This window comes from Aulonocara sp. 'chitande type north' Nkhata Bay, linkage group LG3 (assembly GCF_057382095.1).
Source record: "Aulonocara sp. 'chitande type north' Nkhata Bay isolate Kocher_YH1m ecotype deep benthic linkage group LG3, A_spYH_male_GT1.1, whole genome shotgun sequence".
Taxonomy (NCBI): domain Eukaryota; kingdom Metazoa; phylum Chordata; class Actinopteri; order Cichliformes; family Cichlidae; genus Aulonocara; species Aulonocara sp. 'chitande type north' Nkhata Bay.
Window position 1 is genome coordinate 49,135,231 of NC_141346.1, and position 14,704 is coordinate 49,149,934.

Sequence of the window (14,704 nt, forward strand, 5' to 3'; positions counted from 1 at the left end):
ATATTTAAACTTGAACTTCAAAGCTTTCATAAAAATCATAATGAAAACCAAGATTCAGTCACGTTGGGAAGAGCCGAAAGAGAAAGAAGAAAAAAAAAAAAAGGTCTCACTCCTGTACAACATCCACTTGCCCAAGTTTGAACACAAACATCTGCTCAGGTGATGTGACATAGATTCACAGCGGCTACTACACTAAACCTCAACTGCTGCTCATATAATGGATTTTCAGAGTCCGGCTATCATTATATCATTGTTTTTATTACTATCATTGTAATTTTTCATCATTTTGTCTTTGCACAAAAAAAAAAGAAAAGAAACAAAAAAACAAAACAAATAATACATTTTTCAGGAGTTGATCACCCCCTCCCAACCCCCCAAAAAACCCACCACTACAGTTACAGTTCGCTCAAAACACATTTAAATCAATGTAAATTACAGCAATGTAAAACGAAATAATGTCAAATAAAATCAACCCTGAAAGAGATAATATAACAGCAACAGCCAGAATAATTAGAATCCAATACCCAGCACCTTAATACAATGATCAACGTTTTAAAAGGAAAATCTGACGTATTAAAAACTGAAAGAACTAAAACAATAAAATTAAAATAAAAAAATAAAACGACAGTGTGTCATTGTGAGAGAAAGAAGGAAAAGTGTTCAGTTAGGTACAACCAGCTGACGGGCACCAGCCTTACTCCGACCCCTGCGTCTGTCCGTGCGTGTGTGTGTGTGTCTCTCTGTGTGTGGTTTCTTTTTCTGCACTGACAAAACCGGAGCATCAAACGCAACGAGAAAACGAGTTAAAGGAAGTGACTTCTTCTGCTTGTGGTTTCGAGAGTGAACGTGTGCTCTGAGAAGTCTTTCCTGCTTTTTTTTTTTCTTCCTTTTTCCTCTCTCTGCTCCAAACTACTCTGGACCAACGAGTCCTTTATATATATAAAAAAAGAAAACGAATTAAAATAAAATAAAAGGCCAAAAACGAACGAGCAGTAGTCGTCAACACCACCACCATCAACATCATTAAATACATCGACATGTCCTGCACCGGAGAGGAGGAGGGGGGCTGGGTTTGTCCGTGTGTTGAAGGTGCGCTTATACTTTGGGAGGGGGGGGGGAGACAAAAAAAAAACTTTAAAAAAAGGCAGCGATGATGTGATCTGACAGTGAGCCTTCACTGCGCCCCAAATCTGTACAAACTCGACGACACAAAAATATATTATCAAATCAAAAGTAGAAGAAAATAATTCACCATTCTTCGTCAATGTCGTCCTTAATCGTTTTTGTTGCTTTTTAGTTTTTCCAGTGATCTCTTACAACAGTCTCGCACACATACCAACAACCACGACTTGTGTGTCTGCTCTTTGGGAACACCGGGCTGGGGCGGGGGGCGTATAAATGCGTCGGTACTGGGTTGACATTCTGGATATGAAGGCGTGATGCCAACCAAGAGGTACCAAAGAAAACCACAGGAAACCAGAAATCATCTGAGCGTTTATGTGCTGACAAATGGCAATGAAAACAAACGCCCAGATTTGATTCTTCAAAAGAAAGGCAACTTTAAAATGAAAAGAAAAATTCCATCATCATCAGTCCTCCCCTCTAATAAGATGCTGATCTTTTTCCAGTGCACAACTCTTTAAAAGCCGATAAAGAAATTCAGTTTAAAAAAAACAAAACAGAACTAAAAGTACGGACTTACAAAGCTGCAGCCCGCAGGATCAACTGACCTCCTCGGACGTGACTGTGTGAAAGATTTAAAAAAAAAAACATAATGGGGGGAGAAAGGGAGTGAAAAGGTGAGAAGATGGATGTGCTTGTGCTGACTTCAGTCTGAAGGCGGAGGAAGAGACAGCGAAGAGTGTGTGAGGGCAGGAGGGAGGTGGATGGATTAGATTTTTCTGTGTGTGTGTGTGTGTGTGTGTGTGGGGGGGTGTCCTTTAATCTTTAACAGCAGAGTTTGTCCATCCAAAATCCGTGTGTGTGTGTGTGTGTTCTGGCTCAGGCTCTAGTCCACTCAGGTTTGGAGGAGAATCAGAGCAAAACTTCTTTTTGAGTTTTCCAGCAAAATAAGGCTCCACGATCCATTCTGAACTTTCTGTCAATCATTCAGAGCAAAGATCCCCCCCCCACAGCATCCCTCTGTTTGCTTTGATCTCCCATCCACCCGCCTGACCCCACCCCACCCTGTCCCGTTCTGGCATCAGAACCGTGCAGAGAAAACGGAATAAATAGCAGGAAGAAATGATAGGAGTGGTCAAAGTGTGCCTCCTAAAAAACAGAGAAGAAGAAGATCGGACATGCAGAAGAGTGGAACGTCTAAGTAGAACGTGACAGAAACCCCTCACCCTACAGGGGGGTGGAGAAGAAGAAGACCGGCCTGTAAGTTCTTCACAACTCAGAGGAATTCGGCTCCGGTTCTCTAATCCGAGCGCCTCGGGGAACTTATGGAACAAACTTCTAAGGAAAAAAAAAAAGTTTTCTAGTCTCAGAACTGGCAGCCCGACGTCAGACCTGACGTAACAATCGTGTCGTTTTTAAAGTGATCCCACCCCTTAGCTTACGTCCTAACCCAACCTACAGCATCATCACTCCTCTCGCCCTCATCCTTCACCCTTGCATCTCTTCTTCGCTGCTCCTCTGCGCTCACAGTTTGAGCTCGTTGGCGATCTTTGAGGCAATGTTCTTGAAGGCGATGGACGTGCCCGAGATCCGCTTGAAGCGCACACCGTTCAGGGAGAGTCGCGGCAGCTTGCACACCTCCATTTCCCACTGGACGAAGTCGTCGTGCGCCGGTTTCCCGGACATGCACAGCAGCATGTAGCGCTCGCGCAGCTCGTACTCGCAGCTGTTGGAGTCGAGCACCTTGCGGATCTCGCGCATCATCTCCGTGGGCTCCATGGACGACGTGGTCTTCATGGACCAGGTGAAGCGCAGCGAGCGCGGCTTGACAGGGTCCTTCTGGCTGGAGATGGCGGGAGGGGTGCCAGTGCCACCTGGAAGAGTGGAGAAGAAGAACAGTGAGAGGAGAAAGCAATAATGTCTAATTTAAAACCTCACTAACCCTGGAGAACCCATGGGGTCAAATTTGACCCCATGGGTTCTCCAGGGTTAAGACGATTGTCTACAAAGAAATGCTGACCTCAACAGCACCAGAGGTGGATTTAGTGTGCCTGAATGAGGAAACTTTAAAATCCTGGAGATGATCAATTTTCAGGAAATGTAGCTACTTATCGAATCTGCCATATCTGATCTCAACAGCGCTCTCTAGTGGCCAAAAGTAGAGTTTCTCTTATAGCCCGTTTCCACGAGTACCTACTCAGCTTGTCTGGACTCTGTTTTTAGGGTTTTCCATTAAGTGGTAGCACCTGGTACCAGGTACTTTAGTTCCTGCTCGATCAGGGTTCCAAGCAAGCCGAGTTGATCTGAAAATGTGATGTAAACAGAGAGCATGCCGCCGATTGGCCACTCAATGGCATCACTCTGAGTCATGAGCTTGTCTCCTCCAGAAATATCAAACCTGCCATTTTTTAACCTTTGCAAAAAGGGAAGCGGCAGCAGAAAAAACACCACCCTGGTATACTATCGCCTAGATGTCCTCCATTGCTGTGTTGTGTATCTGTCACATATAAAATGACCAAAACTGAGTTGAGAAGAGTCAAATTGTCATGAACCCACCAGTGTTTCCAGATCCTGGAGACGAGTTGTTCTCATCGTTGTTAGAAGAGGAGGACAAACCACCGGACGTCTTCTCGGACTTGTCTACAGTACTGGTCAGCACAGGCCTGTGTGGAGCGATGGGAGGGTGGAGGAGGAGGAGATAGTGCGAGAGAGGAGGAAAGATAAAAGGGAAAAGAGAGGCCAGAGGGACAGATGGGGGAGGGGCAAGAGGGGTGGAGAAAAGGAAGGAAGGGGAGAAGGCAGGAAAAGGAGGGAGGATGGGCATAAGCAAAGAGAGAAAATGAGGATAAAAGTGTGAGAAATCAGAATTATTTAAAGAGCAGAGACAAAAAGGTGGAAGGAGGAGGAATGCAGAGGAAGGAAATAATGAGGATTGTGGAAATGAATGAAGACAAAAAGAAAAATTTGAGCACCCCTGTGTGCGTTTGTGCACGCGACTCGCCGGGCAGCACGCGGGTCGATCAGGCCCGAGTGCGCATTTGCGTTTCGGGTGTGCGAGCGCACAAACGCACATCGGGGGCGCTTGGATTCTGATTTTCCCTTCACACACAGGCACCACCATGCAGCATCACCCTCCGCACCATCACTCTCAGTCTCTAAGATGCTACCATTCACCTCTCATCTCCCATCCCCTGATTGGTTAAACCGTTACCACCATCACCAACTAATTACACATCCACAGCTCGCCCCTCACCCCGGCCCCCACCATTCACAACAAGCTCAGATCATCTACTCATTTCTTCCACTCTACTGATTGGCAGGCGATTCGGTAGCGTCTGGGAGGTTTGTGGGAGGTTTTTTGTTTGTTCTGTATCTCACCTGCTCCCCTCATCATCACCCTCTCCCTCATATGGACCCCTCGAAAAAAAAAAAATCAACACAAGTTTAGTCTTTATATTTTTTTAAGGGCTTATGGCAACAAGTGGGCTCGTACACAGACAGGAAACCAGCTGGCTGAACACAGTCACGCCGCTCACCATGCCCGCCTCAACCTTCCAAGCCAACCACTTCAGGTGTGTGCCAAATATTGAATTCCACTCCAACTGCCTAAAAGGACTCCACAGCCCACAATGCATTGCTGTTGCAGGTGTTCCAGGTAATACCAGTCCACTGTGAGCAAACACTATCATAGTACCACCACTCAGTGGAATTTAACAAGTTCAATTCAGCTTATCTAAACAACGCCAAATCAAAACAGCAGTTGCCAATATAAATAGTTGTATAATGTAAGGCACAGACCCTACAATAAGACAGAAATCCCCAACAGTCAGACAGTGGGAAGGAAAAACTCCCTTTTAACAGGAAGGAACATGTGGAAGAACCTCGCTCATGTAGGGGAAGCCATCTGCTGCTGCCAACATTAACATGTATTTACTAACACTAAAAAAAACAACAACCCAACGACAACAAAAGATTCAATGCGTCACTATGGACTTGTTCAACCTGTTTTAATGTTAGAAAACTCTACCTAGAAAACACCCAAAGTTATAAGGTGGAATTTAAGGAACTGGTTCAACTCGCTCTGGGATGGATGAGAAAATGTTTGAGTCGAAATAAATTAAGAATGAAGCGAGTCCGAATGAAATAGCTAGACACAAATGGAACGGCTCACTGTGGACCAGAAAGGGGGTAATTTGAAGAGTATGGAACAGCACGGACTTTCACAGAATGGAACGGTGGGGTAACTGGTGTAACACTTTGGAGTGGAGTGGAATCCAACAAACATGGAAAGTTAGGAACACATCATGAAGTGGAACTGTTTAGATCCCAAACGGAATGGTTTGGAAGAGAATGGTCGGCATGGTGAGGGCGAGTCCTGTTGCTAGGAGGAGGTTAGGAGCATTAATAATCCCAGCACTGCGTTAAAACCTGTATTAGTAACACTTGATCTACACGAAAGCTGTTTACCTCTCTCTCTCACACACACACACGAACACACACTCCCTGTAAACAACACATGAACTTGCAGCCCATCTAACATTCGACATATGCACACGCATCCTCTCTCACACCTGCAAACAACAACGAACGCACACAAACGAGACTAAAGCAAGAAAAGCAGACGACAAACAGAAAAACACAGACAACAGCCAAACACGTGCAGACGATGCCTGGAAAGTGACACAAACATGGAAAAAATTCAACACATGATTTGCAATTCAGTTTGTTTCGGACAAAGACAAAATTCTTGTTTTACATTATTGAAAAGAAAATGGGGGGGTGGGGAAGAATGACCAGAAACACCATGTCAAATACCTTCTGCAAAAGAAGCCATGGTTAAAAATATAGCACAGTGGAAATGACGAGGAGGAGCGTGGGGTGTGGGGAGACCCCAAACAAACTGTAGATGAGGAATTCTGTAACAATGTAAAGTCATTGTGCCATTTTGCATCCCATTGCCATTTAACTTGATATGAAGGGATGCAAAATGGCTCCCAGAGTAGGAAAACCGTGACCGTGATCAGTCTTTTGTTTTCCCGTGGAAGGGAAAACAAAAGACTGATCAGATGATTCATTGATTTTAAATACAGCTTACTCAGTCCCAACATACAGGTATGATAATCACTGGAAATATGTGACTACTATTTAGTCATGTGTTTAGCAGTGGCTTTAGATTTCACCCTATAGTTAGACATTTTCTACTATTACATTTTCAATTTGAAATATTTTTAGAGTCACTAAACAGCTTAGAGAAAACACAGCTATAATAATTTCACCGTGATAATAAAGTAACAGCTTTAAGCCAGCAGGTGGAGCAATGGTCCACTCTAAGACCTGCTGGTTAAAATCATCCAACACACTAATCAGGAGACATGTCCAGTCTGGTTGTGTACATACAGAAATGTAAAATGTGTCAACACGTGTCTTTCATTTAGACTAAATATGTAGATGGACATGGAAATAAGGTGTGTGTTTTTATCTTAATGTACACACACAGACACACTGAGCTCAGTGTGTCTGTGTGCGTACATGTGAAACAAATGTAATTGTGTTTATATATTCACAGCATTAAAAAAAAACAAAAAACAAACAGCTTCTTTTCCAGCCACTGTAGGTCAAAGCCATCCACTTGTGTTTCTGCTGCTGTTAGAGAGCCAGTGCTACAGTGAGAACAGAGCAATGAATGAGTGGAAAGAGTGCAGCCTCCAGGAAATAGTGCAGCCCCGTCCCTCCTGGGCCCTCTCCTCCTCCTCTCTGACTTCGTCCACAACTACAACCGTATGCTGACTTATTCCAAGCTACCTCCCCACTGGGATCTAACAACAGGACACCTTTAGCCTGCGTGGCTAAGGCAATTCAGATTACAGAGGCCAAACTAATGAAAGCAGGAAGGTGAAATGGGTGATGGTTTGGTTAGCTGGGATAATGGTTAGCCACACTTTAAAGAGACTACTGGTTCTATTGCTGTGCTTCTGTTATTTCTACACCGAGTTATTTATTGTAAACCGTGGTCAGCGACATGACACGTTTTAGTATTGCCTCACTAGTTTTACATTTTACTATGATCCAGAGTAATAACATGACTGGCACCTCAAGCTATGAACGGGTTAAATGAGGGAATGGATGAGTTTGATGATGGATTTGTCATGACCTAAATCTGGGACTCTACAGGGAGATGCAAGCTCACACACAATCTAACTGGAAAACAAATGTGGGGTGAGGATGAAGTAGAGGTGGGCGGGAGGGACGATGGAGGGACGAAGAGGAAGATGAGTGAGGTGTTAATGTGCCACGTGATGATGGAGTGAGTGAGTTAAGTGAGTGGATGGCTGGGTGAGGGAGGGGAGTTAGTAAAATGAAATACATTTTTAAAAAGAGAAAGAAAATGGACCAAAACACAGCACTCAAAATCAGAAGGCTCAAAAAACAAAGGGGCCAAACCACAGAGAAACAAAAAAAACAACAACGAAAAGGTGAAAAGATAAAGGCTCAAGGCACAAAAGGAAGATCTCAACAAAAAGCTGCACGAAACACCAAAAGGGGAGGAAGTATTTATATATATATGCATATATATATGTAAAATATATATAAAGAAGAGACGTGTGTTTATATAAATCAAGGGGTTATATTTAACGTTGGGGATGTTGCCTACCTTCTCGGAAACCTGAACGAGAGATTTCTACAAAAACAAAAGAGGGATAAAGAAAGAGAAAAAAAACGTATGTGTAAAACGCATATATCAATGACGTTCTTGTAAAAGACAAAGCTGCCCTCTGAGGAGCCAACTTCAACAGAAAAAAGAAAAATCAGTCCAGACTCACTTGGGATTGAAACGGCAAACAACACCACAGTTAACACAAAGAGAAGAAGGACAACAACAACAACAAAAAGAAGAAGTTACTGCACTGCTGTCGACGTGCAATCTGAACGTGTTTAGATGTACCCTTTATTGGTGTGAATGTGTGAACAAAAACACCTCAGAGGGATTTAACGGGCTCTCTCTGAACACACTCCCCTCCCTTACACAAAGATGTCCGGGATGATCCTGAAAAGAAGCGTTTGTGAGGTGAAAAGTTCAAATGTGATAAAACTTTAAAAAGAAAGAGAGAAGGCGAGAGAACGGCTGCTATAAAAAACACAAATCACACATGTACAAATGACAAAAAGAAAAGCAGACGTTAAGCAACAACTTTTATCTCCTTTAACACAGACAAACCATCGCTCTCCAGACCAGGGACCTTATATGATACGGTAACAAAACACACAGATTTACCGTGTGTGTGTGTGTGTGTGTGTGTGTGTGTGTGTGTGTGCGAGAGAGAGACAGAGAGACTGGTCAAAATGTACAAATGCAACACAATCTGTCTGCCTGCTGTGCTACAGGCACATAACTGTCTGTGTGTGTGTGAGCATGTGTATCAAGGTGTCCCCAGTAGCGGTATTTATAGTTGAGGGAAAAGTGATATCTCCGGAGTAACCATGGATACTGTCGCCACGGAGCTACAGTATCTCTGAGTGGGAGGCCTGGAGAGTGGCTGTGCCTGTACCCTACACACAGACAGACTCTACACCATGCATGTAGGCTACACATATGATCATTTATTAAGCAGACAAAAACAACTAAAAATACAAGCAAACATATTCCCTCCTCACGCACGCGCACACACACGCAGGATAAAAGAACAAAAAAACCTTATATGGTGGCTGTGGCACATTGCTCACTTGGAACTTTTCTCACTTTTGTCAGAGGTTTTCACTTCCTGTCCTGAGCACCTCTCATTCTAGCATTTGTTCTCACTGTGAGGTAGCTACATTAAAAACTCCTCTTATTAAGTATATGATATCTTAAATGTAACATCTTGATCAACTTTGCCGAGTGTAAAACAACCTGCAGGCCATGCATCTAAAATCAACTGTGTTCATGTGGTTTACGGTAGTTCACTGGAATGAGTCAGTCAACAAATCTTCTAAGACCAATAAAACCAATAATAAATCCACTAAAATCTGCATTATTTACTCAGAATGCTATTCTTCTTCCTATATGACAAACACTGACAGTGCAGTTCATTTGGAGTCAGGTCCAAAGTCCACATACGCAGACCTGCTGCTGGAAATGCTAAAGTAGGAAACATGCGTGAATACCCATCAAAACAACACTTTAGATCACATTAGCCTCATTATTTGATTACTTAAACATTTTTTAACATCAGCAACATCGAATTCTCCTGAAACTAAAACTTATTTATTTGACAAATGTAAAAATCAGTATCCTGTATTTACTCAGCAGAGTTAGACAGCCAGGAAAAGTTCACTTTACTTCCAGAGAAAGTTATAAATATCGAAATAAACAGTGCTGGCTTTTATTACAATCAGGTACCCTGATCAGCGGCTTCACTGCTGCAACCTGCACTACAAGACTGAGATGAAAACTAGGCCAGACTGGAACCACAACCAAAATTACTCCTCCGTCACCACTGCTCCAAGCAAAATTATAGAGGACGCACAGCTGTTCCCTTCCTCTCCCTTTCTGCTCTGAGCACAGTTACAGATCAGCGCGTGGTTAGTGACAGACGAGACCAGCCCCTTTAAAAAAGTACTCAGTGATGATACGGCCACAGAGTACAATGTTCCTCGGAGAACATCAAAATGACTTGTAATGGAAACTTAGTCATTTTCTGGTTCAAGCTGAAACCTCATAGACTTTAAACTGCACTGGTAACTGGATAATAAAGAGACTAGCTGTTATCACAACTGCTTTGCATTTACCAAACTCCACGCTTCCTCCTTCTACCACACGTCCTCTCCTGTACTTCAGGTTTTTCGACTTCCTTCCTTCCTTCCTTTCTCTCTAACGCTACAGAATCAAACATCAACTAACCAGTGTTTACTTTTTGTGTGCGGCTTACGCCCGTTACTCACTTGCGTACAAACTTGGATGTGAACTTGCTGAAAATCCCCGTGGCGCCATGTGTTCTTCGGGCCTGGCTGTTGCCATGCGACAGTGATGGAGAAGCAGGCCCGCCGGGGTAGGCGGAGCCATGCTGGTCCCGGGCACTACGCTGCTGACCTGCGTGGAACGTGCTGCGGATGCCCACCCCTCTGGAGAAATTGGTACGGTCTGACACGGCGGCGCTGCTGATGTTGTGGGCAGAAGGCGAGGCGCCGGGTGCCCGCTGCGCCGGGGCACTACAGGAGAGAAGGTGGAAAGACAAGAAGGAGAAAAAGAGAAGGAAGGATGGTAAAGAAAAGGCGACACAGAGGAAGGACAGCGGAGACGTGGTCATGAGGAGGAGGAAAGAAGTGCGAAACGTTTTTTGTGAGCAAGAAAAGGTTTGAAGGTGCGATAAGTAAAGAGGTGGGAACGAGGAGGTGAAAATGAAAAAGAATGGTGATGGATATGGGACAGGAGACAACAGAAGAGAGGAGATAAAGGAAACGCGGAAAGAGAAGGATGAAGGAGACGAAAGTGAAGTGTGGGAGGTGATGCAGGAGGAGAGAAAAGGGATGAAGAGAGAGGATTGCATTGGAGAAGAGTGTGGGACAGGAACATAAAATTAGTCCAACAGTTAAAGATTAAAAATCACCTTCTGATGTGCTGTTAACTTCAGCGCAAGGTCGTGTTTCATCTAATCCCTCAAGTCAGTATTTAGAGCCACATGAGGTCAGTGGCCCGTGCACATGCACGCACACAGACACACACGAGAACGCTTTTAGCTCAGTGACTGGTTGCAGTCACTGAGCTAAAAGGCTGGATTTGCTTTGTAGGGATGTGCATCTTCCATGACAGTGTGTGGCTGCGGCACGCCTGCAGCAGATGGCAACAAACAAGCACAAATGCATGCACACACACACACAGATAAACACCAACACAGAAGAGCAGCAATACAAAAATGAACACTTATTGGCAATGTAGCAAGTCCGCTCGGACGCTTCGGGTACCCATCTTAACAGTTGCCTACCAGCTGAAAGTTGTTGCCAGTAACTGGTATGATCACAGTCTAGCTCGAATGATTGCTGAGCTCTTATGAGAGCAGGTGGTGCTGATCAAAAATGCAGTTTCTCAAGTGCAACAGAAACCAAAGGGTTCTGCACAATCCCACTGACAGCTTCAAAATCAAGAAAAAAGACCAAAGAAGGGGCTCCATTCAAAGCACCAGTGAGACGAGCGAAAAACAGCTCGAGGGTGTCCTTTAATTTGATGTAGATGTGATCATGCTGTCCAGTAGATCAAAGGTATCCAACACACACACACACACACACACACACACACACACACAGATGCAAATTCAAGGAGAGAAAAGCTGGATGAGGCAGATTAGTAGGGACCAGTATCCAGTGTTTTAGTTGAAGATGATAAACTTAATCAGACTGGTTAATATTTCTGATTGGTTTCAACCTATTTTCCTTCTCATTGCACATTAAGTGAAGTAGTGGAGAAAAGGCTTATTCTAAGGTGGTTCAGGGTCATATTGTAGTCTGCTCCTACCCTATATACGTTTCAGCACCAACCTGCTTTATGGCAGTACTGTTATGAACACGTCACTCAGAAAGATTTCAGACTAGATGTATCAAACAGGAATGGATGTGAGTTAAGGGTACAGATTATGTTCTGGAAAAAAGGTGCCTAATCATCACTCAGGGTACAGTCTACGTGTTGAAGCGGTACCTTCTCTCCAGCGTTCCCAACCAGGTTCTGAACAGCCCAAGCTGACTGCTGAACGACGCATGCAACAGAACAAGACTTCAACATAGAGCAGACAAAACCACATACAGCCAAAAAGGGCCACCTTAACACGTGCATGGGTGGAATCAGTCAGACATTTAGCAGTCGTCTTTTTTTGTTTTAAAAATGGGTCGAAAGCTATCAGAAAAATGGCTGGAGGGTCTGCAGACTGAAGTTAAGGTAGCTGAGGGACACATGCAGTCCTTCCACCTTGTTCTGTGAGACACGGCTGTCTGAACTAAAGCCCAAAAATGTTAAAGTAGCCCGTGAAACAAACACTGTGAAGCAGGGGAGCTAGCCAGCAGAGCAACATATACAGACAAACACACAGATGGCAAATACACACAGGCATTTCACACACATGACCAGTAGGATCCTCGGGTCATTACTCCATTTCACTGACTCACAGAAACAATGTCAGAGCACAGTTAATGCTTAATAGATGAAAATGGGGTTTTCCCAGGCAAATTCATAACTGAAGGAGGATTACACATGTCAGAAGGAGACTGTATGAGGGGAAAATCTTCCTCAAAGAGCCTTTGGGAACAAAACACTGAGGCTGGGAAACCTTAAAGGTGGATAAATTCCCACAAACAGCTGAAAAGCATTTCTACCAGCCGGGGAAAACCCTCATCAACAAACACAATGTGTGCCATAATATCAAATCGGGGACAAAGGGAAAATACCTATAGAGGACATGCAACAGATAACACAAAGGTGTTTTCACATAAACAGAAAGTAACACAGCTACATCTGTAATTTGTCTGGTTCTCCCCAGAGCAACTGCACATTCTTTTACTTCCTCTAAATGACACAACGCAGGGATTGTCCGCTCCTTCAGCTTTTCTATTTCATACGCTGGACTGAGAAAATAGATGTAGGATTATCAAACCAAGATTCTTATGCAATCTATTAAGGCTTCTGAGAATAGAGACATAATTCTTGTTAGTCCGCAGATGGTTTATGCTGCGAGGAAACAAAAACAAGTAGAAAAACAGCTCTGGCCTGTCAGAGGTACAGGACAGCTTAAAAAAATCAAAATAAAAAAAATGAACCTGCTCATCTTGTTCTCAAATCCTGCCTGCTCAGTTATGTCTCCACTGATAGATGAGAGCTTTGAATGTGAGTGACTGGCCAAAGACGAGCTATGTCAACATCTCCACAATTGTGCAGCTTTTCTGAGCTCCGCGATGTACTTCCTGGCCGTTGCTAAGTAACTGGTGAGCCTATGATTGCAAGCCTTAGAAATGTTGACCATCTCACTATGGTGATGTTATAGTGGAGAATGTATACATGCAGACAGTGCATATCACAGCAAGAATAGCAGCAGCAGAGCCTCACTTATGGCAGTGTTACTTAGTGTGTTTGCTGCTGCACGTTTCTTCACAGTTCTGCTTCGTCATGGGGGGAATAATTGTTACCATGAAGTTATACAGTGACCGTAAGCTTTATGCAGGATATCCATCATAAGAAAAAGAGGATTTTTTTCTGATTACTGTACACTTTACTGTTTTGTGATGTTTGGTCCTGTAATCAGCTGCATTTTTTTTAGAAGCTTTTAATCAATTCTGCATTTAGTGTAGATGAGCAGGTGTAACACAATCTGAGGACCTTTCTTGGGATAAATCACTTTATCCCATCTTCATCTCTTCTTTTTCTTTTGTGTCCATTGCAGGAAAGATGATGATCTGAGCAGAGAGGTGTGTGTGTGTGTGTGTGTGTGAAAGACAAAGAGTGTGAGAGACTTGCCTGGGCCGTGGTGCGTGCAGGTCAGAGGGGCATGGATGATTGGAGGAGGACAGGGACTTGTGGTGGCGGGGACGCGAGGATGAGGAGGAGGAGGAGAGGACGGCAGCGGCTGAGGCAGTGGAGGCGCGGGAACCCGGAGTGTTTAGGCTGAGAGGAAGGACGGGGAGGAAGAGGAGGAGGAGGAGTGCCCCGCCCAACACACACACACACACACACGTATATGCAAACACACCCACAAACGTGAGTAAGACAGGACAGGCACGCCAAACAGAGACACAATCAAACATCCACCCCAAAAAAAACAAACAAAAACAAAACACAAGCACACCGGGCGGGGTTTGTGTGTAGGTGGGCAGGGAGGTGAAGTGGAGTATGGTTAGAAGCAGCACTTATCATACACTGTAAGGGGGGGGGGGGGGGGGGGGGGGGGGGAGGAGGGAGAGAAGAGCAGAGAAAACAGGACACAAGAGGAAGAACAGAGGAAGTAGAAACAAAGAGCGACAGAAAACGCGCGCGCGCACACGCACACACACACAGGAACAAAGGAGGAGGGCCAGTGCGTTGCTGTGAACATTGCTTCATTGTGAAACCTCATTCAAAAGGCTGCCTGTCCCTTTAACTTTACATATAAAAATGTACGTGACACAGAGGGCAGAGCACAGGAGACCAGCTTCTTATCTCTCACACACAGCACAGCAAAAAGTCAAATTATGTGGATAAAGTCAATAAACACAGTAAAAACAAAGTTTTGCCTATAAATTAAAGAGATAAATAAAACAACCATCCGTGCCTTCATTTCGGTATAAAATCTGCCAGATCTTCCCTCCATGACAACGCGAGGCTTTAGTGTAATGTAGCTTCTATCTTTAGCGCAATGCCCCAAAGTCCGTTCTGACCACCTGCACTCGTGCATCTGTGAGTTCAACACAGACGTCAAACTGGCACCGAGAAGGCATCAGCCTGACAAAACCTCTGAACAGAGCGTTCAGCAGAGATCGGCCAAATTTCCCTTACGTGTATACATCACTGGGGAAAAACGAAAAACACACTCGAAAGCTCGACATCCTTTATGTACACAGTAAAATAACAAACAATATTTTTCCTGTTAAG

The 14,704-nt window shown here is 44.2% G+C and overlaps 1 protein-coding gene across 8 annotated transcripts in view; it reads right to left on the reverse strand.

Annotated features, from left to right (window-relative positions):
• Positions 1 to 237: 237 nt before the first annotated feature.
• Positions 238 to 14,704, reverse strand: part of mark2b (MAP/microtubule affinity-regulating kinase 2b) — a 51,299-nt gene continuing 36,832 nt past the window's right edge. For 3 of the 8 annotated variants that reach the window (XM_086284537.1, XM_086284555.1, XM_086284528.1), the window contains exons 16-21: positions 13,595 to 13,741; positions 10,042 to 10,308; positions 7,775 to 7,801; positions 4,501 to 4,539; positions 3,679 to 3,785; positions 238 to 2,996 (exon numbers count right to left, since the gene is read on the reverse strand). In XM_086284537.1, the coding sequence (XP_086140663.1) occupies positions 2,647 to 2,996; positions 3,679 to 3,785; positions 4,501 to 4,539; positions 7,775 to 7,801; positions 10,042 to 10,308; positions 13,595 to 13,741 (937 nt within the window). In that variant the 3' untranslated portion in view covers positions 238 to 2,646. Of the gene's footprint in view, positions 2,997 to 3,678; positions 3,786 to 4,500; positions 4,540 to 7,774; positions 7,802 to 10,041; positions 10,309 to 11,788; positions 11,837 to 13,594; positions 13,742 to 14,704 lie in introns of all 8 variants that reach the window. The other 5 variants (XM_086284568.1, XM_086284569.1, XM_086284546.1 and 2 more) reach the window with 5 other exon arrangements.